Source organism: Ptychodera flava, chromosome 9 (genome assembly GCF_041260155.1).
Source record: "Ptychodera flava strain L36383 chromosome 9, AS_Pfla_20210202, whole genome shotgun sequence".
Lineage (NCBI taxonomy): Eukaryota > Metazoa > Hemichordata > Enteropneusta > Ptychoderidae > Ptychodera > Ptychodera flava.
The window spans coordinates 30297640-30322204 of NC_091936.1; the positions used below are offsets into that span (position 1 = coordinate 30297640).

General features: G+C 40.2%; 1 protein-coding gene across 1 annotated transcript in view; it reads right to left on the reverse strand.

Annotated features, from left to right (window-relative positions):
* LOC139140623 (integrin alpha-8-like) overlaps positions 1-9041 on the reverse strand; it is a 105396-nt gene extending 96355 nt beyond the window's left edge. Inside the window, exons 1-4 of the mRNA XM_070709985.1 lie at positions 8770-9041; positions 6071-6198; positions 4939-5072; positions 2565-2697 (exon numbers count right to left, since the gene is read on the reverse strand). Of these exons, the coding sequence (XP_070566086.1) occupies positions 2565-2697; positions 4939-5072; positions 6071-6198; positions 8770-9038 (664 nt within the window). The 5' untranslated portion in view covers positions 9039-9041. The remainder of the gene's footprint in view (positions 1-2564; positions 2698-4938; positions 5073-6070; positions 6199-8769) is intronic.
* Between the last annotated feature and the right edge of the window lie 15524 nt (positions 9042-24565).

A 24565-nucleotide genomic window follows, 5' to 3' on the forward strand; every position in this document is an offset into this window, starting at 1 on the left:
CAAAATTATGTTCAGTTCTGGGACCAAAACAGACAGTAGCCATGCAAGAAGCAATGTGAAGCAAGAAGCAATGTGAAGATAACCAGAAGGGAAATCAAAGGTTTCGTCCCCTTAAAAAAGCTGTCTCAGTTGCTGCTGTTCTAACATAATTTATTTTAACGTGATCAAAATAATCATTTACACCTCTGATGTGAGTTCTGGCTCTGAGGTCAAAGGTCAATATCAACCCTCCTTACTTTCAAGAAACACACTGAAACTTATCACCTGCGCACTTTAAATCTATCATGCCGACCAAACTTGTTTATCAGTACCATTTATTAAACTTTACATCTGCATAAAGTCAGTTTGATTATTGTTTTTGAAATTATGAACTTTGACCTCATGGAAATGAGAAGACAGCGTCAGCAAATTCTGAGCAACTCTCAATCAAAAAGATTAGCCCGGTTGTTGTTCAGACGTCTCCATCCCAGTGGATGAGTTTATGAGATAGAGTCCTAAAGGGTAAACAGACAGCTTTTACGTTATCAGTGAGATCCATTACTGTTCTCATCGACGCCTACAGGAAAAAAAGCCGCTACCTTGTGCAGGCAATCAGAAAACGGGCGCATGATGAGACAGATCGTTAACAATACAAACAGCTTTCCCAGGTGTGCCGTGTGCGTGTCAAAGGTGAAGTTTGTACGGTGTTTATTGAGTTGGAGCCATTTGTGTGAGCCAGACGGGGGGGAAAAAAAGGCAGGATAATACATTTAGAATGAGGATGCAACCATTTTATGATGGAGAGGAAAAGATGAGGGTTAAAGTTCCCGCAGAGAGTCGTTTCAGTTATTACACTGTTATGTAGTGAGTTTTTAATGGCATTAAGCTAGTCAATGCTACGAGGGTTCGCCAGTCATATTACCAGGGTTCGCTTTGTATGTCAGTGCACTCTGATCAGGAAATGGCTGAGGGAAGCTCAAACCATACACCAATATTCCGGAATTTGAGCAAGAACACCCACTGTTTCATTTATAGTATATTGGTAATTTTGTCACGAAACATATTCCTTTTTGAGATCAAAATGAGCAAATCCAGATATCTCTACCAGCAAGAATGCTTGGTATGTGAGGAATTAAACAAATAACCTGGTCTTTCGCTTTTCCAATGAAACAGGAATACAACAGGATAGAAGGTAAAAAGTGATGTAAATAATAACAAACACGTACTGTACGAGTATACATGTAGGTACGAAAAAGTCAGAACAAAATGGCCACTTGGCAGCCATATTAGATTGTATTGTGAAGAAATTTGATAAACATATCATTTCGTGTGAAGTCGTAATTTGTTGTCCCTGTGTCAAATTTGAATGATATCATGTGCATAATGGCAGTAGAAATGACAAAAACGGAAATAAAATGGCAGCCTGATGGCCATATTGGAATCGTATCACAAAGCCAATCGACGTGCATATGTATGCCATAGTGTATTATCCTTGTACCAAGTTTAAAGTAAGTCAATCGGGGCATGTCTGAGATATTTGCGTGGATGCAAGGGCGCACACATGTAACCAAATCTGTAAGTCCCCTGGACTTTATCCATGGGGGACAAAGTAAGAGCTTGGTGCACCATGCAAAGACACACGCACGCACAGAACCAAATCTGTAAGTCTCCTGGACTTTGTCCATGGGGACTAGTAAGAGCTAAGGTGCACAATGCAGTGCAGGACAAACACAAAGGCAACACCATGCAAAATGAATTATCTGCCCAAAAACTTGTCAAACTAGTTAAACGGAGGGAAGTGGGCAAAAATTGACTTTAGTAGGTACCTAAAGTACTGTTTTACCTGGGAGCTAAAAACCAGTAACAAGATTTAAAATCAGCCCTCTAACTGTAGAAAAAAGAGCAAAAACTAAAATTGTACAAGTAGTAAAATATGCTCAGCATGAGAGCCAATTCCAGTGGTTATGCATCAAAATCTGATTTTGTGTCTTAGCCATTCTTAATTCTTTAAGAAATCAGTAAATTTCACAAGACATAAGTAACAGCAGCAAATCAAGGGATAGATTTCTAACTTTAAGAAGCATGGCGTAATTGGGAGGCAGTGATGCAGAAATAGATGGGAAAAATTATGAAAAATCAGATTCAAAGTTCACTGCTGTCTCCTCCCTGCAGTATCATCTGCCCTCTGGCGATTGGAAACGGGTTAGAAGGTGATGTTACAGATGATCTGATTCCCGCTACCATGGAAACTAGGGTTGCTGTTACCATGGTGATAATGCATCCAATTCCAAAGGTTTTTGTGATGCTAATCACCAATGGAGCTGTGTTAATTTGTAAAATAGTAGCATTAATTAATGCTTTTACACTAATGCAAAACCATATTCTATAAAATGTTGCTTTCAACTTCATGAGTTGTTTTTCACAATCTCCTAGTGATGGTTGCTTTTGCAATTGTAAGAGCTGGGGGATAAATCCTGACCTGAAGCATGGCAGGCAACCAGGGATTAGGCATGGCACGCTTTTGATTACCCGTCTAATGGCCAGGAGTGAAAGTAGAAACTTCAAAAGGCGGGTGATTTACTTACGTGTGGGACATGGCGAGTACTCCTTCACGTCTTTGAAGTCGCTGTTTGCAGTGTAACAAGTCCCGATGAGATACCTGTCATGTCTCTGCTTAACTACGTTGGCAACGTACACAAATCTGCAGGGTGCACACGCCTTGGATGGAAACAGGAGAGGGAGAGGGATTATTCACACGTTCGGCTGTTCTTAGAAGCCAGAAAAAAAAACTTGCAAAGAGCTTTACACAAAATACCGAGCTGTCACATGGAGTGTAATCCATTAAACAGGATATTGTATGTATGTCCTCAGAGCCTCAATATATACTATAAGTGTGTCCGTTTGCCTGATGATTATTTCCTCTGATGAATACGTTCCAGAATCTCCTTCTTGCATCATTTGAAGAATTTCTTGTCAGTGGATATGTGACATGGTTTTGAGATGGGATAGCTAAATGTATAGTTGTGGTTGCCTTTCTATAGTATTAGGGGAAAAAAAGGTGTACATAAAGACAGCGTCTTTCAAGGAGTATATGAAACATCACTGACACAATTTAAACGTAATCTAACTCAAGCAAACTGTCTTCATGCAATATTAAAACCCAATTGAGTACTTGTATTCCCATTTCTCATATGTCTTGCATCCAACACGCAATGGTTTTTTTGTCAATACAGTCTTAGAATAATTTAGACACAACTTTCAATGTATGAGAAGCATGCGCAATATTCTGTCGCCTTCATCTCCTTTGCATGAATTTCTTAATTCAAGTTTCGAAATCTATCCTGTGGATTTTGTTGATACTGGTGTCATTTGTATACAACCACCCGCCGCGAAGGAGATGAGATTTTTCTCGTGTGTGATAAATCACACAAATAAATCTACTGGAATATGGGATATTAAGTGCCGTTTTTGTATCATAAATATAATGGAACAAGTATTTTTTTCAATCGCGTGTCTGAATAACACGTCTTATCGCTAATGTATCCATCTTTAAGCCAGTAAATGTTTCTCCAATATCGCCCTCTTAAATCTTCGTCCTAATGTAAAGTTATTTTTAGAAGATTCTAGTTTCTTCCTACTAATGGTTGAGCCCAAGGAAGAAAATTGACCAATTCTGCCTTTGATGGACATAGTAAAGCCATCTTCACATTCTCCATAAATGTTGCTGCTAATGTACTTTTTTCAGATTAATTTTCCAGAATAGGGTTTGTCTCACGATATTGAAAATTGTTGTGGTCACTTTTTTTGCTGATAAAGTGTATTCAGCGTAATGGTTTCCATGGAAACTTATCTTTTATTACATTTTGTATCATATTTCAGCTCTGTAAAGTAGGTATTTGAGTGCCATACATCGGTTACTTGCTTTTAAAGATTACAAGCTTGCCACACAACATTTTTTAATGGAATTCTAATCTGCGTCAAATTCCTTCAAAAAATCTTCCAGCGTCTCTTTAGAATAATTTAGAGTAGTTCTAATGGAAACCATTTTCAGCATTATATTAAACTGACAATGTTTATTGAACAGCAGATTTCGGCTAATATTTTATTATACCCTGTGCCTGCTAGCTAAGCCTTGGACATATAAGAGACACGTCGAGCGATGCTATATGTTTTCATAATTAAAATCATATTAGCCAATTCATTGAACAAGCAACAGTAATCTGTCGGAAAGAAAATGCCAGCTGATGAACTAATATTAAGCCTATCTTTCTATTTTGAACCAATGGCAGGTAAAAATATCTGTTATTCTGAAGTTAAAACCTCTGATACAAAAATACTTTCACTGTTATTTCTCAAATGACTCCTTTACAGTATGTGAGGTAAACTGAAGTGAAATTTTCTAACTTTGTTGCTGGTAACAATGACAGGCATACCTGTCATTTTGGACAACTCTCAAGTGAGGATTCCTGTTTGTACATCCAGGGATTGTGACCTGTGACCTGTCTAGTCTATACTGCGGACATTATTAAATTATAGACCCTGGAGTCTCGGTCCAGGGTCTATGATTAAATCAAAGACAAACATAAGATTGCAAATGCTATTCGGGACATCTGTATATTATAGACACTTTAGATTTTCAAGTACATGTAGTTGCTTCATATCTCTATCTATATATATATATATATATATATATATATATATATATATATATATATTATATATATATATATATATATGGATGGATGAATGGGAGTACTGATTGTGGAAAAGTCTGTTTGTTACCACAATACGGTGATATTCCGGCGAACCAAACTACAGTTTATGACCTGAAGGTACGCGTATACGAAGATTTTATCTGCCAAACCACACAGCCTCTCAAGAAAAGTGTCGTCAGGTGTTCAGCGCAAGCGCGGTTACCACCAAAAGCCGTGATGTGTGTGAATAATGCAATGCACCTACCGCAATCACCCCATTTCGTCCCGAACTCTTCACTGTGGCTCCGAACCACTGATGTGATTTCTCTGGGATAGGTTTCTGTCCGTAGTGGAGGGGTAAATCTTCCCTGCCGTTGGCACTTTCCCTGTATGGAACGCCTGTGAACAAACGAAGAGAAATTCACGAAAATCATTATATTGCTGCCATTTTGTGCGGAAGACAGACAGGCTCAAGCCAGCTAGCTGTACACGTCTGCGGCGTGGCGGCCAGCTGACGCGGCGCCAAGATTTCAATCATGGCCGCCTTCTGCGTGACGTCACATTACCTTTCTTATGCAAAGTTGTTTCAACACCAGTATCACATGACCAAGAGGGGGTATTCCCCGCTCGGAAACGTGAACTTCACGGGAGACAATATTTGTGGCAATGCTGTGTTGCAAAATGCCCCCTCTGTGTGAATATCTCGCCCGGTGGTGACATTCTCAGCGAAAATGGGAACTCATGCGTGTTCCAAGGTCACGGAGAAGGGGGAGATATTTGTTCATCATCTAGGTCCATGAAAACAGGGAAAGAGGGATTTTTTTTGCACAAGCTGATGCGCGAAAGGACTAGAACTCCCCTTTGAAATCTGGCAAATAATTTTCTTAGATATACAGCCATATCGGCGCGAAATTGAAATTGAGATTTTTTAATAAGGACATCATCATGTACATTCCTTTCTCAAAATTACAATGTTGCTGCAGACTGTAATTGGAGGTAAGCCGGCCCGGGTGCAGACAACAACAATAGACTACATAGATGTATCAAGACAATCTCAATGCTCTCACTGACGAGGTTGTAACTGTATTTGCAATTATCTCACCCACTCCCAGATTTTAGAAATTATGGGATGGGTGTTTCTGGTTTTTTACTTCTACATTTCTTATAATTAGGGTGTCTTTTTTGTTCGAAAACCCCAGTTAAGGGGTGTCTGGAAATTTTGCGGAACAAGCGTGGGTACCCAGCGCCCTTCCTATGAGTACCACCAACTGGGTGTCTCCCTCGAAAAAGAATACATATCTATACCTTTGCCTGTAACAAATACATATCAGAGAGAGAGAGAGAGAGAGAGAGAGAGAGAGAGAGAGAGAGAACGAAGCAGAATATTCGCATATTACCTGTGGTATCGAATGGTATCTGCTGACACACTCTGCTAGAGTCCTTTGCTGCGGGGCACTTGTAAACTGCTCCCCCTCTAGTTACGTTTAGTTGGTCTGTCTGTGCTTCGGGAGCCCCAATTATCAACCTAAAACGATTTAGTGAGAAAATAGAAAATTTCAAGCCTTTGTCACGTAGCCCACGTTGCGCAACTTATCCTGAGACGTTCAACTTGCAGAAATTTGATAAAAAAGCAGTAATTATTTTTTTGTTTTTGTTTTTTCTGGGATTGATATGTGACACTATTTGGGCAGTACGACCTTGATGCCAGTATCACCCTTCATAGAACCACCCTTCACAGAATTACCCTTCATGGAATTATGCAACAAACACAAAACAAACAAAAAATCAACTAAAAATTCATCATTTGACGGAGACAGCGATATTCATAGCTTAAAAATGGAACGTGCGTGCCGCCTGAGCTCAAACTATACGCTCGCATGCGCGGGGTCTCCATGGCAACGTTTTGCGTCGTACCGCGCTGTAAAACCATATAGCATCCTTCGAATGGAAACGAATTTCCGGACGACATGGAGTTCATAATACTCAGTCGAAGCCAGGGTCGGCTTTACTACCATGTCCGCAGGCAAAAGGCTCGACCTCCCCCCTGTGGAAGAGTCGAGCTGTCTCGTTGACCTATGAAACATCGGCAACCTCCGATTTCCTCAGATACAACTGACATTTATCAGAGTTCGAAAGATGTACATTATGCAAAAAAAAAATGTTAAGTTAGTTGCTGGACTTCCGAACTAATTTCCTTTTACGTACTGGGGGAGGGCTGAGGGAGGTGGGAAGGAGAAGGGAGGGTGAAGAACTTAAAATCGTGTTCAATCAGAGAAGAATGGTATCGTTAAAAAGTGACTTTTGAAACTTGACAAGATTACCCATTTATCAATTTCTACATGGAAAATATTCAAATATTCGAATTATAGTTAATTCTCACCATATTTATAGAGCGGGCGCAGAAAAAAATTTGCAACAAACTTGTTAATGTTGGCATGTGGCCAGTGAAAGGCTTGTCTTGCTTCCGCAGTTACATGTGACACGGACGCATAGACAGCAAAATGCTCCAAACTGAAGATGACGCCGAGAAATAAAGTCTCTTTCCGGAGAAGTTAATATTGTAGATGGAAATGGGCATAGCAATGCCTTCGCCGGTTCAACGTTTTACGTCATAATGGGCACGTAATGCGCGCCGGATGTAATCCAGAAAATTTAATTAATGCAGATTTATATGTGCTAATTGAATTTCAATCTTCGATAATTGTACCAAGATGTAAATATTGCAAGTCGTTGGGGCAAGTGTATAATACCTGTATCTCTTTTAGCGGGGTCGCGGAATGTGCCGCATTAAAGGATGTTTTCTTGGGAGTCCTTCGAGACATCGAGTTCTCCTCCCTCGGGAAAGAAACGTGCTAAGTTCCACCTGGAAATCCAATACAAGGCTTTCAGATCGTCGGGGCATTTAGTTTAGGAAACGAGGAAACTACCTTAAAAGTATTGGCGCCACTGATTGGGATTCGCCATGCGCGCGTCTGGGCGATTGAAAGTGAACTTGAGCGCTGAACCTTGGAACCATCTAAAATACAAGACACGGACGCGCTCCGAATCCGCATTGAGACGTGCGGCTCCTCAGAATGCACGAAGACAAACCTAGATCTATTCCTCGTTAGATATGTGCGTTCACGAAACCCTTTGCGCATCTGTTTAACAGATATTACGTTGCTATGCCTAGGTGAGCCGAGGAGTAGTGATTAAGTGATGTTTTCTCATATAGCCACGCCTCTACACTCACTCCCGGACGATGAACTTGGAAATTGTGACTCAATCGATATTTTCGTCGATCGATCAATTGACATGCGGAAGGGGTTGTCGACGCAAACATCGAACGGACGAAAGCAGACATACAAATGTACTTTGCTCATCACTTCTGTTGTACCCAGCACAACGATATGAAAGCAGATTTTTTGAATGCCTTTTTCATCGTAAGCTCTTAACGGCCGCATAAAACGTTTCAAATCCTGTATTTTATGAATATATTTTCACCAATGAAAAAATTCCGATCACGGACGGGAAAATTGACATATTAAATAAACGAACAAATAACAACAACAACAACAACAACAACAACAAAGATGCGTCGTCTTAGTGAAACTTCGCAAAAGTATTAAAGATGACTTCCCTCGCTTTTATCGAGAAACGGCTTTCCGTTCCGAAGTTCAAAATCAATCGGTATGAACTGATGATGATGATGGCAATGCATATCCAATAGTACATGTTTATCCTTGCAAAGGTTTGAAATCACGGGTTTATTGCACAGTACAGGTATTAACATTGCGGAAAGTGATCGTCATGAAAGATTCGTAGCACCCAGAGAAATGATACAGAAAGCACGCGTATGGAAAGCGATTATCCCCAAAGACCTGGGTGTACAATTTCCATGCAGCGTTCTCCTGTAAAGGTATCATCAACAGTCGCACGCAATAATACTTTCCAAAAGCGGGAATAAGCTCAGAACAAATCGTAGATGGGAGTAAACTGAAGACAATGATACGCGCGACATCATTTTTTCCCCTTTAATCGAAGTCACAGGTAGTTTTGGAGAGACTATAAACGTATACAAATTCCTGGCTGTTTGAGAAAGCGGGTGAAAACTTACCACTTGGCGCTCTGCGTCTGATGCAGCGACACAGAGAACCCGAAGAAGCTGCTATCCGGACCCGCGTGGATCACGGGCATCGACGTATCCACGTTAAATCCATGCGTTATGACAGGTAGAAGGCTAAATATCCAAAAATGAACAGGGCTAAGAGTTGTCATCGCGTCAACAAACCGCGCGCTCGCGCTCGTACGTACGCCGGGCAGATTCCAATGGTATCCCAGACTCCCCGCGTCACACACTGCACAAGCAATCCATGGCGCTACCATGTACTGAGTGAACATAGCTAGGCTTGTATACAGGTCTATGAATGGGATTTCATGTTAATATGTAGGCGTGGCCTCCCCGCTATGATAATATGATATTAATGAGAATTGTCGCCGCCCTTGCTAGCTGTCGTGTTTTTTGGCGGTAGTTTAATTTCATGGTAATATCTTCATCGTTATTTTTATCCTTCGGTGAACGCCCAGAATGATTTTACAGCGATTTGAACACTTCTGCCTCGAAAAATAAATTTCTTATTACCATTTCTCTGTCAGTGTCACTGGTCAGCTGTACCCGGGTCCAGCCGTCGATGATTAATTTTTGACGGGAAAAATAACCTGCACAAAATTACCGAAATTAAAGTTGTTCAGTCATAATGATCAGAATGTTGCCAAATATAATTAAAGTGATAAACGAATGATGAGCTGGAAAGCTGTTGCCAAGGCAACGCCTCGTTCAGCTTGACGCGAATGTATAGTCACAGACTCAGATGTCCAACGTTGTTGTGATGCGAACTGGATGAATAGAAAGGTGTGTTGTTTAACCGTCGCAGATCCGCGCCGGAGAAACACGATGCACGACGTTCGAATCGACAGCGCCCTCGATCGGCTAAGGCGAAAATGACGACCTCTCTCTAAGGTCATCTGAGGACAATAGCAGAACTGGTGTAAACTTTATTGCCGAGCGGGATATTGCCAAAACCAGGACGGAAAACATACGAGAACGATTGTCATCTAAACTAAATTAAAAAATCTCAAACTTAATTTATTTTGTCGCAATGTACGTGAACTGTTGTCGCTGTAACATTGGATTTCAGTCAAGCTCACTACTCACCGTGTGAGACAAGCACATGAGCTCACTACTCACCGTGTGAGACAAGCACATGAGCTCACTACTCACCGTGTGAGACAAGCACATGGTATGTACAATAACATAAACCATAAACTTGGGTAGCACTCCACAGATCGCAGCCGTCAGTTCATTCATTAATGGTTGTAAAGCAGCATGGGGTAAATCTCTCATCTGGCGGATTTTCTGAACAGATGAAAGTTGAAAGATTTTACTACATATTTTACTTCAGAATAAATAAACACAAACACAAACATAATCCAACTTCTTACCTTCCAACTAGATTTCAATTATCGTTTACATTTAATCAATACTATACAATCAACTGATCGGCTATCTGGCTAGGCAGACTTGGTCCATGCAAGTTTGCGTGTAACCAATCACATGTTATTGTAATGAATCGCTGACTTTGAAATGTGCACGTGACATAGTAAGTAACTAAGGATACATAAACTTGTCGATTACTCTGTGCATACATGTACTTGTCTATGACCGTGAGTTGAAGAGTCTGGCTGAAATCCACCACAATGTGGTTAGAGTCAAATATTCAGCGCATTATTTGGACTGTATACATTACAATAATTATAGATGGGCGTTGATACTGCCTGGGGAAACTAGCAGAATATCAACGCTTAAAACGGTGCAGAAGATTTGGCGTGAAATAGGAGGGGTGGGGGCTTCATAAAAAATCGATGCCTAAGCGGTGAAATTTTTATTAGCCAATACGAGAACTTCATTTTCTTATTTCAAGCAAACCAAACTCAGACAATGCCTTGCAGCTGCATCCGAAATAAATTGGTTCTATTTCTGTTGTTAGCAGCATGGTGTCCAGAGAGATAATGACTCTTCGCCGTATTTTCAGCAACATGTATTAAAGTTTACCCATGCAGCGTTCGTGGCAACCATCCATTTTGTAATACAGCCAAAGGCTTTGAAACTTTTCTTGGCAACAAGAGGCCCGTAAATTTTGATTAATGCTGTGAGGATAGTGTAAAAAATAACAAATTACATATTGTCTCTCTGTACCCTACCGTTAATTCTGTTCGTTTCCTAAATGCAGAAAATTTAAAAGTAGACAAAAATTTATAAAATTATGTAATCATTACAAGTCATTCCATGCATTTTTTTGGCTTGTGTATGATTCGAAATTGTGAACGTAAAGCGACCCAGCCATATGCAAATTGATAAGGAATTTCTTTTAGCATCTCTACGTTATTCATGTTACAGTGATAACCAGGACGAATAACTCTCTGTCACTTCACCCCCGTACTGCTAACATGATATGATAATATTTGGAAAATAATTGTGTCAATTTCGCAGTACTTCTATTTTTCCAAATCGAAGTTAGACTTCAACACGTTATGATTGTACGCGTAAGAATCTTTCATGAATTCTGTTGTTTGACAAAAATCCTATCGCTGAGTTTATAACGCATGGATGTCTGAAAGCATTGTCGTCTGCCACATACACCACATAGGCGATGTGATGTTCAGGCGGGAGCAAGATGTTTGTTGTCGAGTCTAATTTAGTGAATGTGAGACAGAAATGCAATGGTCTACAGTCGAAAGATGAGTATCCGAACCGCAAAATTAACGCCTCAACCTTTTATCAAGTTCAAAGCTCACTGAGGCGAGACTTTTTTGTCTTCAATTTCTCCTACTTTAATACTCCTAACCGCTGTAACTGAACCTTACCCCTACCCAGCTTGGTCGACACCTCTGCGAAATGGCACGGCACTTTCAATCTCAAATATAAAGACAGGGTGACAGATCATATGATTATCAAGTCGTGCCAAATAGGAAACGCCTCATCCCCACTTCGGCAAAAATGACACCTTGTGGTACATGTATTTCCAAGTCACACACTTCACGTAAATGTCATCTTGATATTGCTTTGTACCGTATCACTGACCTGGATACAGCAAGCCTAGTTCAAACGCTGGCTTCGAAACTTAACAAGAATATGCAAAAGAGGATTTGACGAAGAAAAGACATTTACCGTATGTTTTTTGAAACGGAACTGACACGGATGGAGATTTCGAACAACCTCATGACACAATTAAGCTCGGATTTCACAGAAAAGTAACAAGGTTCTCCCAAGAAAACGAGGTGATGACGTCAGCGGATTTACTCGTTACGTCTCGTTTAGTTCACGCACGGATGGGGAATGTACAAATGAAAGAAATCGCACGGTTTACCGTACTTCGGGCTTTTGTGAAAACATGGAAAATTTCTTGAGAAGGAGATGCCTAAGAAGGGATTACAATAAACCTTTTACCCGTGTCAGGCACAGGAAAGATGGGTTTGATGAGTCGAGATTCAGTCTTAATCAGAATTGTGCAAAGGCTTTGTCCGTCAGGGTATGCGACAGTGGTGTTGTTGCATTTATAAAGCCAAATGGTAGTGCTGGCTTGGTTCAACGTGGCGTACATTCTTGGAAATCCAGAGAGAGAGAGAGAGAGAGAGAGAGAGAGAGAGAGAGAGAGAGAGAGAGAGAGAGAGAGAGAGAGAGTTTGTCATTAGGTTGGGGACATTTGCCGTTTTTCTTTAAAACTGGAAAGCCCGCTATGAGCTTGCGGAAAAGTGGCCCGGTATACACAAGTGCTTCAAGTCGATGACGACACACAATTACGATGGCTGTTATTGGAGGACAGGCATATTTATAGTTTTGCGATAGGAATTTTGCAGATGAGCATAAGTTTGCAAATAAACATGAACGAGAACTGCTATGCCATTTTTAGTTCTGTCCACAGTATTATCCTCAATGATCCTAAATATTGGCATTGCTGTTGTGATTTTTTCCATTATCGTATTACCTATTAGATATTTTAATTTGCAAATTACACAGGGCTAGTAAGAGCTGATAACTCTAACTTCTGAGGATTTGTCACTATTTTTGTATTAACTAAACCACGGTTTCTTGTTCTACTCCCAAAGCATTTAGAATCACCTGATCTTTTAGCTTGTCAACGCAGCATCTATATTAAATGCACTGTTATTGTTTACATTTTGATTCTAGTCAGGACCAGCATTCATTCATTGACAAATGCAGTTTACACACGTACAGGCCGAGTTGACAAGCTGAACACTGTGTATCTCGACATCCTTTTGGGAGTGGAATATGAAACTATGGTTGATATTAAAAACTAAAACAGTGAAACATCATCGACAGTTAGAGTAACAGACCCTCTACAACAACACAATATAACAAAATAATATATTCTACCATGGTATTCATTGGGAGTAGAACCGCGGTGATCACGAGCGTGCCATGTAATTCGTAAATATCATAGTCTTTATGAAGGAAGATCATCTCTCGCAATTTGCATATATCATCTCGGTCTGCAACCAGCTGCATGGCTGTATGGCGTGGTCGATATCATTTTCAGTCTCATCATTGCGTGTAACTTAAAGCCGACCAGGCCTTTCAAAATTATCTGACTTCTTCCGTTTTTTCTTCTTCGTTGTTCTCTTACCCCATGAAAAATTCAGATGAAATAATTTGAGTGATTTCTGAATAATTGACGAGAAGTCTCTCGACTTCCACCGAAAGTACTCCATTGCCGATGGATATCAATTTCACAGATCGGCGACTAATCTCATGGCTAGATTTCCATAAATTTGACTCGTCTCTCAAATTTTAGATTGTTCCATAATTTAAAGAGATTCATGGAGGATAGTGTAATACGAGAAAGAATGACGAAAGTGTATCGTGGAAAATCATAAAATCATACATTGCCTCGTGAAACGTATCCGTTTGCCTGCCTCTCCAGTCTGTCTGTCTCTCTTTGACTGTCTGTCTGTCCACGGTCCCTCTAAGTTTCTGTCTGTATCTCTCTCCCTCAGCCCTCCTTCCTTCTGTCTCTCTTTGACTGTCTGTCTGTCTGTCTGTCTATCTGTCTCTCTCTCTCCCTCTCCTCTCTCTCTCTCTCTCTCTCTCTCTCTCCTCTCTCTCTCTCTCTCTCTCTCTCTCTCTCTCTCCCCTAAAAGTACAGTAACGTATATTTTATGTAAGTCAGTGATCCTATAGTTTGTTCGTTATCTACCTCTCCGAGGTTACTGGTCTATTTATTCTAATTTTGTTTAATACAGCGATATATCTTGCCACAGAAAAATCAAAGTTTTCAAAGAACATTTACGTCTTTCTCAGCAGATGTAATTATCGGAGGACATTGCAGATTGTGCTGCGCGTCTCGCGTTTCTTGATTTACGAGTCACACTTATCTCAGAGACAAGCAACAGAGTTCTGAGGAGGAAGTTCAGTTCATTAATTTATAACTTTGTTGTTCTGGTTGAAAAACCCCGGGCCACTCCCAGGTGCTCCACTCTCTTGCGGGACATCTTAATGGATGCACGCGGTTCATGATCGTTTCATATCCTCGTCAAAGTGCTCAACTTTCCATATTAAAAATAAAGAATTTATAAAAAGTAGCTGCGCAAAACCCGGACACATATGCTAGCGAGATGGTCTCTTTACTCTTGGTGGTGATCGCTCAACTGTGGTGTCAAATGGAGTGACTCGCATATGCTCCTCAGCGTATCACTTAAGGGAGTATGCGTCTCGAAAGTGAAAGACTTTAACTTTTGCTACAAGTTTCCTCAAGGAATCTTTTAACAACTCGCTTCCGAAATCAAGAATAAAAATCGAGGGTCAACGTGCAAATTTTGGTACTACAGAAACAAATTACTCGAGATTTACCGATATGTGAAATTCAAAATGCCCGCCATCCCTGTGTTAACTCTATGGAGAAAAATAAAAGTTTCGATTTTCAAAAAACTAAGCCGGTAAAAAGTTTTCTTACACCATGAGCTTTAAAATGAGCCCCCATAAGTGGTAGATCAGAAAAGAATCGGAGAAGTTTGAGAGTCCAAATATCTGTCCCCGAGGCGCGTTCTACCTTAAAGGATCTTGGCCAGTTTCATCTTCAGTAACCAATTATTGACTTTCACTTTGGGGGCCACGCCAAAATACAACTGTGGTACGACTGACGACTGACGTCCCATCGTTAATCATGGCTGACACGCCTCTCTTATGGATATATGCAAATTTGCGGTTGCCAATTCCTGTAACAGATTTGTCCAACACGATGCGCGCGCCCTTTCATAAAGTGCGCAGTACGCGTGGACGCGCGTCTGTGTAAACTGCACCGCTTGCGCGACTTGTCAAAATTAACGTACCAGCGGATTTTTATGATTCCCGAGACACCGAGGCCGTAAACAAAGCGTTGTTATAGCAACGAACGCGACGTGACCGCGCTGTCGCTCTAGATTAATTCATCTGATAGACTGGCATTGGCAGAGAGAACACTCGGGGACAGGAAATTAGCAAGGCTTCGTGTATGTGTACGCTGTCCTTGAACCGCCAAAATGTATAATATGGCTAGTATGTATTTTGCCAAGCGGGTTCAGCCCTACCCGATCCAGAAATAAATTTTCACCAAAAATATTGCGCTTTTGTTATCAAGGAAGATATTTCTTCACAATAATCGTAACCAGTATTGCCTTGTATTTTCATGCAGATTTAAGATAGGCCTTGGAAATTAGGTCACTTTACGTCAAAGATAACAACAATAGCCTTTGATAACATCTTCACATATTCTTGGTTAAGAATGCACGGATATTTTCTCCTCAGTTATCCCCCTACAAAATGTTGAAATAATAGTACACAAAAACACAATGAATTATCTTCCATATACCCGTACAATGGTATTGTTGACAAATGAATTATTGTCCTGACTTCATTTAGGTTGTGTACAATATGAAACAATTGCGGCATTGCGCACTTTCTGTATAGGCTGCCCTGGCAGTTTAAGTAAAAGGTATTTCGATACGAGCTGGGATGTAGAACAAGAAAATGCATTTTATACAGACTGATAAATCATATTGAATGCATCAAAAGGCACAGCTAATGGAGATGTTATATTATTACTGGGTAGTGTCATTGACCGGGGGGGGGGGGGGGGGGGAATCGCCGGCAATGATGGTGGTACTTTGCCGTACAGTACAACGCACAATTCTTGCGATTGTTTCACAGGTCAAAATTATCAAATCGCCACATTTTAGCTGTTGTTTGTTTTTTTTGAAACATTGCACCCTTGAAAATCAATCAAAACTATAAATAAAAGTAACTGATGATTTATACCGTACTGCTGATGACCAACTTCGATGGGCGGGTCATCTCAATCGTCGAAATAATCAGACAAATCAAGCGAAAGTGATTACGGCCATACAGATATATTAAGGAATATGAAATAGACTCCACCAACTATTACCAGCGTGTCGCCAAATACCTGGAGTATACCTAACTGTACTGATTGGTTCATTGGTGACAACAAGATTGGTAAACTATTTCATCAAGTCAGAATGCCTGGACAGTCGCTATCTTATTCCCGCGTCACATGCGACTGTGTGCTGAGTGGTACGGAATGAAATGTTTCCGTTTCGTAAAAGCGTCGCCGGAGCCTCTCTTGATGACAGTTAACGACGATCGGGAGAGAGACAGTGGGACTGCTGGGAATATAAAACGAACGCAGAGATCACAAAAAACCCCCGAAGCTTTCCCGGTTAGAACGACGTCCTTGTCGCAAATTGCGCGGAATGTCTAGTTCGCATGCAGGAACACTGCAAAGTGAAGTGTAATGCACCTCAGATCAGATTGGAATGTGAATTTCAATACATGAAATACACTCACCGACTGTTGCGATATACAACCGAATGAAACCGACTATAGGTGTTGAAGTTAGCGACAGCCACTGACTGCTTTGGCCAGACCATAGACAGTATAGACACCTCACACGACCAGACAGACACCTCACACGTCGGTTTGATGTACAGCAACGAGCATACATGAATGACAGTGATCGATTAGGTTGGCAGTTATACCACCTTTTATTTAAAGATCGGACAACCAGGCGAGACATAAGATAACAGGTGATCAGACAGCAGTTTGAAACGTGTCGTCAATTTCTTGCCTGATCAGTGGACGGCAGGGCAAGCCAAGAGCGCCAAAATTTGTAAAATTGAAAGTTAAGGCAGAATGGATAAATGAGACAAAAGTTTACTCTTAAAAATCTTACAATTCTCTTCTGGTCCAGAGCTCGTGTAGATTCATTTTGAAACCTTTTAAGACCAGTAAATGTTGACTTTTTAGCTATTTAAAGATCCATTAGCTGTAACTTTGGTCATTTTTAAAATTTTGTTTGTTCTGTGTATCATCTGGAGTTTCTGGTTTGAATCCCTGAACCGTGGAGAAATTCCTAATATTTAGCTCATAAATATACTCTATATGAGTATAATCTGCATTGTTATTGTTTAAATTTTGCATTCAGGTCCGGACTAGAATACATTTATCAACAATAACAATGGTCATTTCACATACACAGGCTGAGTTGGCAAGCAGGACACCGAGCATTGTTCATGATGATCAGATTATAGTAAAATTCTGTAGTTGATACATTGAAACAGAGTAGTGAAAAATTAGTCAAAAGTTACAGCTAATGTCCCTTTAACAAGTGGATTCTGATCTGGACAAGTCACGGAGGGGCCACAAAATGGAATTCCACTGTGTCGAGAGTTTGTCATCATTGATACTAGAGTATCATTTTGGCGCAGATGTTCGTCTCCAAGACAACGGGCTGACTGTCACACTCGCCTTCTCCTTCAACACCAGCAATGTCGCGACGCGGCCAGCGTGCGACTCGCCGTTTATCGATTAACTTGCTTTATCAATATCACCTCGATAATACAACGGGTAATCTACCCAACAGAGCTAATCATCAGATTGTGACGTCACGTTCTCCGTTCGACAAACAGACAGCGACGCTGGCATACTGTTCTCCGTTTGAGAGACTTTACTTTCTATTTAGTATTCATGGCGTTTAAAGCGGCAAAATCACGGTCGTTCGGGTCATTGCTTATCATGAAAGGGAAGATTATTTCATATTTCATGAGTAATGAGGATATTTCCTGAGTTGTTTATATTTTATGAGAAAATGGCCCCACTCTGACGGCGACGAAAATTTGAATTTGACGTACACTCAAGCGTGTCCCGATATCAAAAGCACACAAAATATACTAGATATACTAGCTGTGTCAATGTTGGAACATTTCCATCAAACGGAAAGTGGAGATTGCATTTTGTTCCATACTTGCTGATATTTGAATGAAAGGAAGGTGGTCAATAAAACAGTTATTTTCATGGTAAATACATTCATGAGATCTCTATGTTTGTTTTTAATGAGCAATTTTTTCAGTTTATCTTCAGTCAGAGAGGAACAGAGTTGGCAACCGTAACAACTTTAGAAACACGCCATCGCCGAAAATAGTACTCGTCATGACGACGACTCTCTTTTGGTTTCTGAATTTTGTACTGCTTTTTCCTTTTCATTTTTGGAAAACATAATGCACCTCGCATCTTGCCTTATCATTTTGCTTATGTCATTGACTAATATTGTGCTTTCTTTCAGATATCCCTGGTATTTATCTTCATGTCGCTGTGGTATAGTAGGCTGTCTGCTATATTCATCAGGTATCTTCCCTGTCTAGTCACTGCTTTGGTGTCATTGTTGTTGCAGTTTTTCAGCTATATTATTGTTCATTTTCTTCAGTTTCCAGTTTAGTTCAAGTTCTTCAGTGATTCATCATCAGATATTACCACTTTTTTGCTTGATTTTATTTTTAATTTTTCATCTTTAAAAATTGAATTGGTTTAATACGTACTTTTCTGTACAGCATTTTGAATTAAGCATTAAATGTTCATTTAAAATCTTCTTCTTTTTCATCTTCTCCGTCCACCTCCTCCTCCTCCTCCTCCTCCTCATCATCATCACCATCAATAGCATCATCATCATCAACATCAACGGCGACCGCCGTCCTCATTATCACCGCGACCATCACTAAAAGATGACAAGGTCGGGTTTTCTATGACGTTTGAAGGGAAAGGTATTCCCTTGTCGCCTTTCTAAGATGGAACAGAAATGTCGAAATGACACCGGCATAAAACGGCTGTTTCGCTCTCTCACGCGCAATGGTGTGCAAAATGTCTCGTTGAACTTTTGACCTCCGCTGTATGACGACGTCATCACGACTATTTCACGCATGGCTGATCTCGCTTTAGAGCCATCAAGCACGATGCATCTATGATGTTTTGACGGATGATTCTCCATGATTTGATATTCATTGTTTTGGGGTGATCGCAGAATATAAGGAGTTCAGAAAAGACTCTAATGGAATATATTTTAAAAATCTCATCACAACAGCACAGTCATCTTCCCCCTCAAAGCCATCTGTCCCCCTCAAAATCAACTGCCACAGTTGTTTGAGAACCCAAAGCAAGAGAATCGATCTCGAAGATTACACGCAGTATCAAATATTTCTCACAATATTTTTTTAAATTTTGATTTATAAATCTTGCGGTTGCAGTAATTTCATAGTTCAGCGCAGTCTTACCGATGCGTTTTGACGATGTCAATGATTCGTACTCGTGCGCCTTAAAGTTTTTTGCATAGACTTGCACCTCGAGAAAGCTAGTTGTCCACAGTCTCCGAGCATATTGTAAAAAAAAACGCGGTACTAAAAATTAATCAGTAAAATCGTAATCGCCTTCACTCATCAGGCAACATTTCAGCTATACCTACCATCCTTGGGATTTATATAATTGATTTCTGCGAGGATTTACGGTGCGAATCAGTTGGTGTGTTTACTCAAAGAAAGAGAGCTTCAACTCACTTTAGGGAAGTTTCGCTAAATGGCGTGATTACAATAAAAAGCGATGTTTTGCTGGTGGCGGGCCCTGCAGGTCAAGCGTTTTCTGAATAGGAGTCTATTTGGGCGCTCCACGTTTTAGTTATCAAAATCTCAAAAAACAGCTACCTCCAGTACTGTAATCACTCTCTGGAACAGATCTGAAGTAAAGTCTGCTCCAATTAGAGATTTTTGTAAAGGGAAAAAAATCTGCACACCGCCTCCGAGAAGATATCTCACTATTGATCAAATACGGGTGCGTGCTCCTCTTTCATTGAAGCTCACATCTGAACCCAACTCGGGGAGGGGGATGGGGGCTGACGACACACAATGCGTCGCGTATTCCTGCTTTTATGAAGTGAGATTTTGATCAACGAGACATTGCTTGGCACTTTCGGCGAACTCGAATCACGATTTCAAAGCAAGCACAAAAGGAGATATGCTTCTCTATATGTATGCAAAATGTATGTGTGTGTATATATTGCCATGTATATAGAACTGCATGTACATTTCTGAAATGCTCCGTATCTTTGTAGAGTGAACTGAAACTCTGTAGTGAGAGTGAAAGTGAACATACCAAATATGAAATATACATGTATTTGAACTTGGACAAAAGGGCAACTCTACTAGATACTATTATTCGTGTATATTTATGTATAGACGAATTAACTGTTTCGGTACTGACGGATGGATGGATAGATGGGTGTCACAGTGTGTGTGTGTGTGTGTATGTGTGTATATATGTATGTATGTATGTATGTATGTATGTATGTATGTATGTATGTATGTATGTATGTATGTGTCAAAATATATCAAACATGTTCATTTTATCAAATTCAATACACGTAGTGGACTCGTGCAGGAGATACGGACATCGACAAGTGACGGTCACGTGAACACTGCAGGCAGGAGGTGCTGGGCATGGATAACGGGCAGTGCCTGGATGCCCGTACACACGCTGGTCCGTTAATCTCACTGTAATTCCGTTCGTATAGAAAAGCTTTCAAAATGTGGACTCTCCACTGAGTGCATGATTATCTAGTCTTTTCATACCGGAGATGCATTTCAAAAACCCGTCACGCACTGCTGTCGTGGTTTAACGCATGATGCTATTGTCTGCGACACGACATATATCTGTGTAAAAGTATTGTTCGCCCCAGAATCCGCACAAACTTCCACATGTTTGGAAACCGTGGTTATTATCATAACAAAAGCTAACGTATACTTAATATGTCACGAACCAGAATTGCCTGAATCGTGTATCGTAATAATGGAGATGCCAGTATGCATTTTTCTATTAGCCTGATTTCCTGTGAACACCCGAAAAAGTGAAATTCACGAAATTCGTAATGGAAATTACATGTCAAAATTTTAATAAAAAAACCCCTGGTTTTAATTATAACTGAAGTGATCGTGCATGCTTTTGATGCAGTGACTGGAAAACGCACGTCTCGCTCTTCGCTGTTACCGTCGGGATAACTGCAGCCTTTGCATTCGTCTTTGGAAAAGTAGCATACATCGAGTCATATGTTATATGCACGCAAATTATCGCTATAAAATCTCATTTCTTGCTATGTCCGACAAAGCTGCTCTTTTGTCGAATTCTTCCATTACGTATGAGACGGGATTTCCACTTTTCCATGACGATTTTTAGTCCTTCTTACAGAAAATGCAGCGCGCATTTGTGAACTTTAAACCTTGCAGTTATTACAGTCTGCATCGAATATGCATGCACACAGTTTTTAAGCCTTTGCATTGTGATTACCTGTGAAAATCAACGCGGTGTACATCATTGTCTGTTTGGCTCGGGAGTTCTTAGGAAAAATCAGAGCAGGGGAGACATACTGTCTAACAGGGTGTTTTGGTATATTTGGTGTCATTTTAAAACGTGAGTTTCACGCACGCTTCTGACTGTGGCGTAGTCTGAGCAAGGGATTGGTGACGTCACACGCGGATCGGAGGAACGGTGATATTTACACTGTTACTGAATTACTGCAGAGCGGATACATTTCAATTTTAATCAATGTCTTAACAACTTTTATTAAAGTAACCGGTCAGTCAGTTGTAATTATTTGCCATGTTTTTCTCTTCTTAGGTACTGGTTCCTCCCTCTATCTGCATATCCGTCCATGAGAAGGAAAATTGTCACTGTTCACCGATGAGGACTTGAAATTCTCACTGATTCCTGGTGAAACTTAGTCTTGAGAAAAGATAGGATTTTCCGTATGTACGGTGAGAATCAGGCTGCCATACACTCTCAACATATGGTCATTAGAACCAGAATTTCTCACCTGGTAGCAGTGGGAATGACAGAGGACTCTCACCATTGATGAGAAAGTGACACTTTCTCATCCCGGTCGCAACATTTATTTTCCGTTATCCCTAACTGAGCAATATGGCCAACAGACGACAGTTTGTACATTAGGGAGGATCGAAGCTCATCTCCGCAAACGTTTCTTTAACCTGTTCACCCCAATTCCCTGTAAACAGGTCCACAATTGCCATTGATAACAATGGGGTTGGGTCAAACCATGGCGGTGAAAGGGTTATGTCATTTTGCAAGCTGAAGGAAAACGATGTATCGAGCTTGAACTTGTTCGAACCACGTGACACTTGAAAGACATTCATTTTTCCGTCAACTAGTGATAATGTCGATGATAATGTCGATGATAATGGTGATGATAATTTTCATGACAAAAGTACGTCTCAAGTAAAGTGCTTTTGAGCAACGAGATCTGATTCAGCACAGTAATGGAGTCAGATAACAATTTTATCAGAAGAATCTCTCACGCATTCAACTGAACAGCGAACGGAAAACAATACAAAACTAAAACAAAATATTGAGCTATATGAACCAGCATGCAATTAGAACGCTATAGGTGTAAATAATGTTTTCACCAATTTTGTTCAAGAAAACAGTTACAATTTCTTGTTCTCCCCGAAGTGTGTTTAAATTCTTAGAATTAACCCTCCCACTATTATGTAATAAAATATATTAGTGTGTACAATATTCTATGTTACTGTGCATGGCCAAGTGAATTGCAGCGAGACCTATAGATTCACTTATCGACTCACTCACCAACAATCAATACCAAAAATGGTTGTGAGTTATGACAAGCGAGGCATAGACCTGTTACATTTAACATAGATGGCAATGTTTCAGAAATATGTTTTACAGGTTTAATATTATGAACGGCGAAAACGAAACACAAATCTTCTACTCTTCATGAAGATTATCTGTCTTTTCAGTCTCCAGAGAATTTCCCTGAAACATTTCTTCAGCCTCGTATAATAAGGTGTTGGAAGTGCGTCAGATTTGTGTGTGCGTGTGCTTTGGTTCGGTTTACATACGAATTTTGAGAAAGGAGGGTTTTTTTTTCGGTTTTGCCCACCGGGTAAAATATCTGTCGCCATCCTAATCGCCATGCCCAGCATGCATTTTACATGTGCGTTTCCACGAAGCCAGCCTTGGATTACTTTGGGGATAAGCCACGTGTTTCAGATTGATGTTGCATTAGATCTCGAATGGCGAGCAGAACTTACAGAACACGGTATTATTGGTATTACATCTATAACTTTTGATAATATCTAAAATGTCTTTGTTTCATAAAACAGACACATTACTTAATATTCTTGTTTCTAAAGTATGTTGAAATACATGTGTTTACACCTTTACCGAAATAAAGCATATCGTATTTTTATTTGCACATACGATGTTATTGTTGATGGAATGAATTCTAGTACAGGCCTAGGATGCAGCTTTCACCGATATCATGTGATATTGCACAAGTACAAGTTGTATTGGCAAGATGAAAAAAACTTTCTAATCTGAAGTTGTGAGAAACTGTATACAACAGAGAAAACAGCAATGCCAAAACAATACACTAGAAGTCACCTCCTATGGAACTTTACTAAGCTACGTCAACGTTGCTGTCGACTTTGGGAGAGTGCACGTGCTTGACTTCCCGATTTCGTATACTCAGGCAATATTTTATTTGAATTTAGATTAAAGGCGCAAATGCCGGACCCAATTTCCCCCAAAGTTCCTGTATCGTACAAATCTAACACCGCTATTGGAAATCAGTTGGCACTGTTCTAAAATACGGTGATAAGAAACGGGGACATGTTGCTTTATCAAAATTATACGTCCACTCTCACGCATTAAGGTAGTAAGCGCCACGAAAATGAAATACTTGAACTTCTGCTCAAACTTTTCTCAAGGAATCATTCAACCATTCTCTTTCAAAGTCAAGAATAAAAATCGGGGGTCACAGTGAAAGTTTTAGTACTAGAGAAACAAATTACCTAATATTTTCCGATATTTGAAATTGAAAATGGCCGCCATCCCTGTGTTAACTCTATGGAGAAAATTTTCGAAAACAATAAGACGGTAAAATTTTTTGTTACACCAAAATCTTTAACATGAGCCCCCTCAAGTAGATTAGGATAGAATAATTGTAAAAGTTTAAGAAGTTCAAGTGTCTGTCTCCGAAGCGCATTCTACCTTAAATCTGCTCATTTTGGTAACATACAGTGACACAATCATCTGTAAACATTAAAAAACTAAAGCCTTAAATGCCGAAACATTCCACCTCAATATGTACTACATACAAATATTACGATACCATCAGAGAAAATGGGCATTGAACCAAAATGTGATGATGGGCACGGTTGTGAAGGCAAAAGGTTTCATGTCTGAGTGTAGAGCTATGGTGTCAATCATGGTATACGTAAGCTGTATGACATCATCGGTATTGCCGAATCGACTCGCGTGCAACATATTGAGTCACAAAAGACAGAATATCATTCTATTTTTTACCGCTCTATTAATCATAATTGTTGTTGTATGGGTCATGCCGTTGAAAACTGCACCAACGGAATCAAATTGCAGCAATTACCCGGAAATGGACTATAAGACACGCCGATGATGTAAATTTTAATTG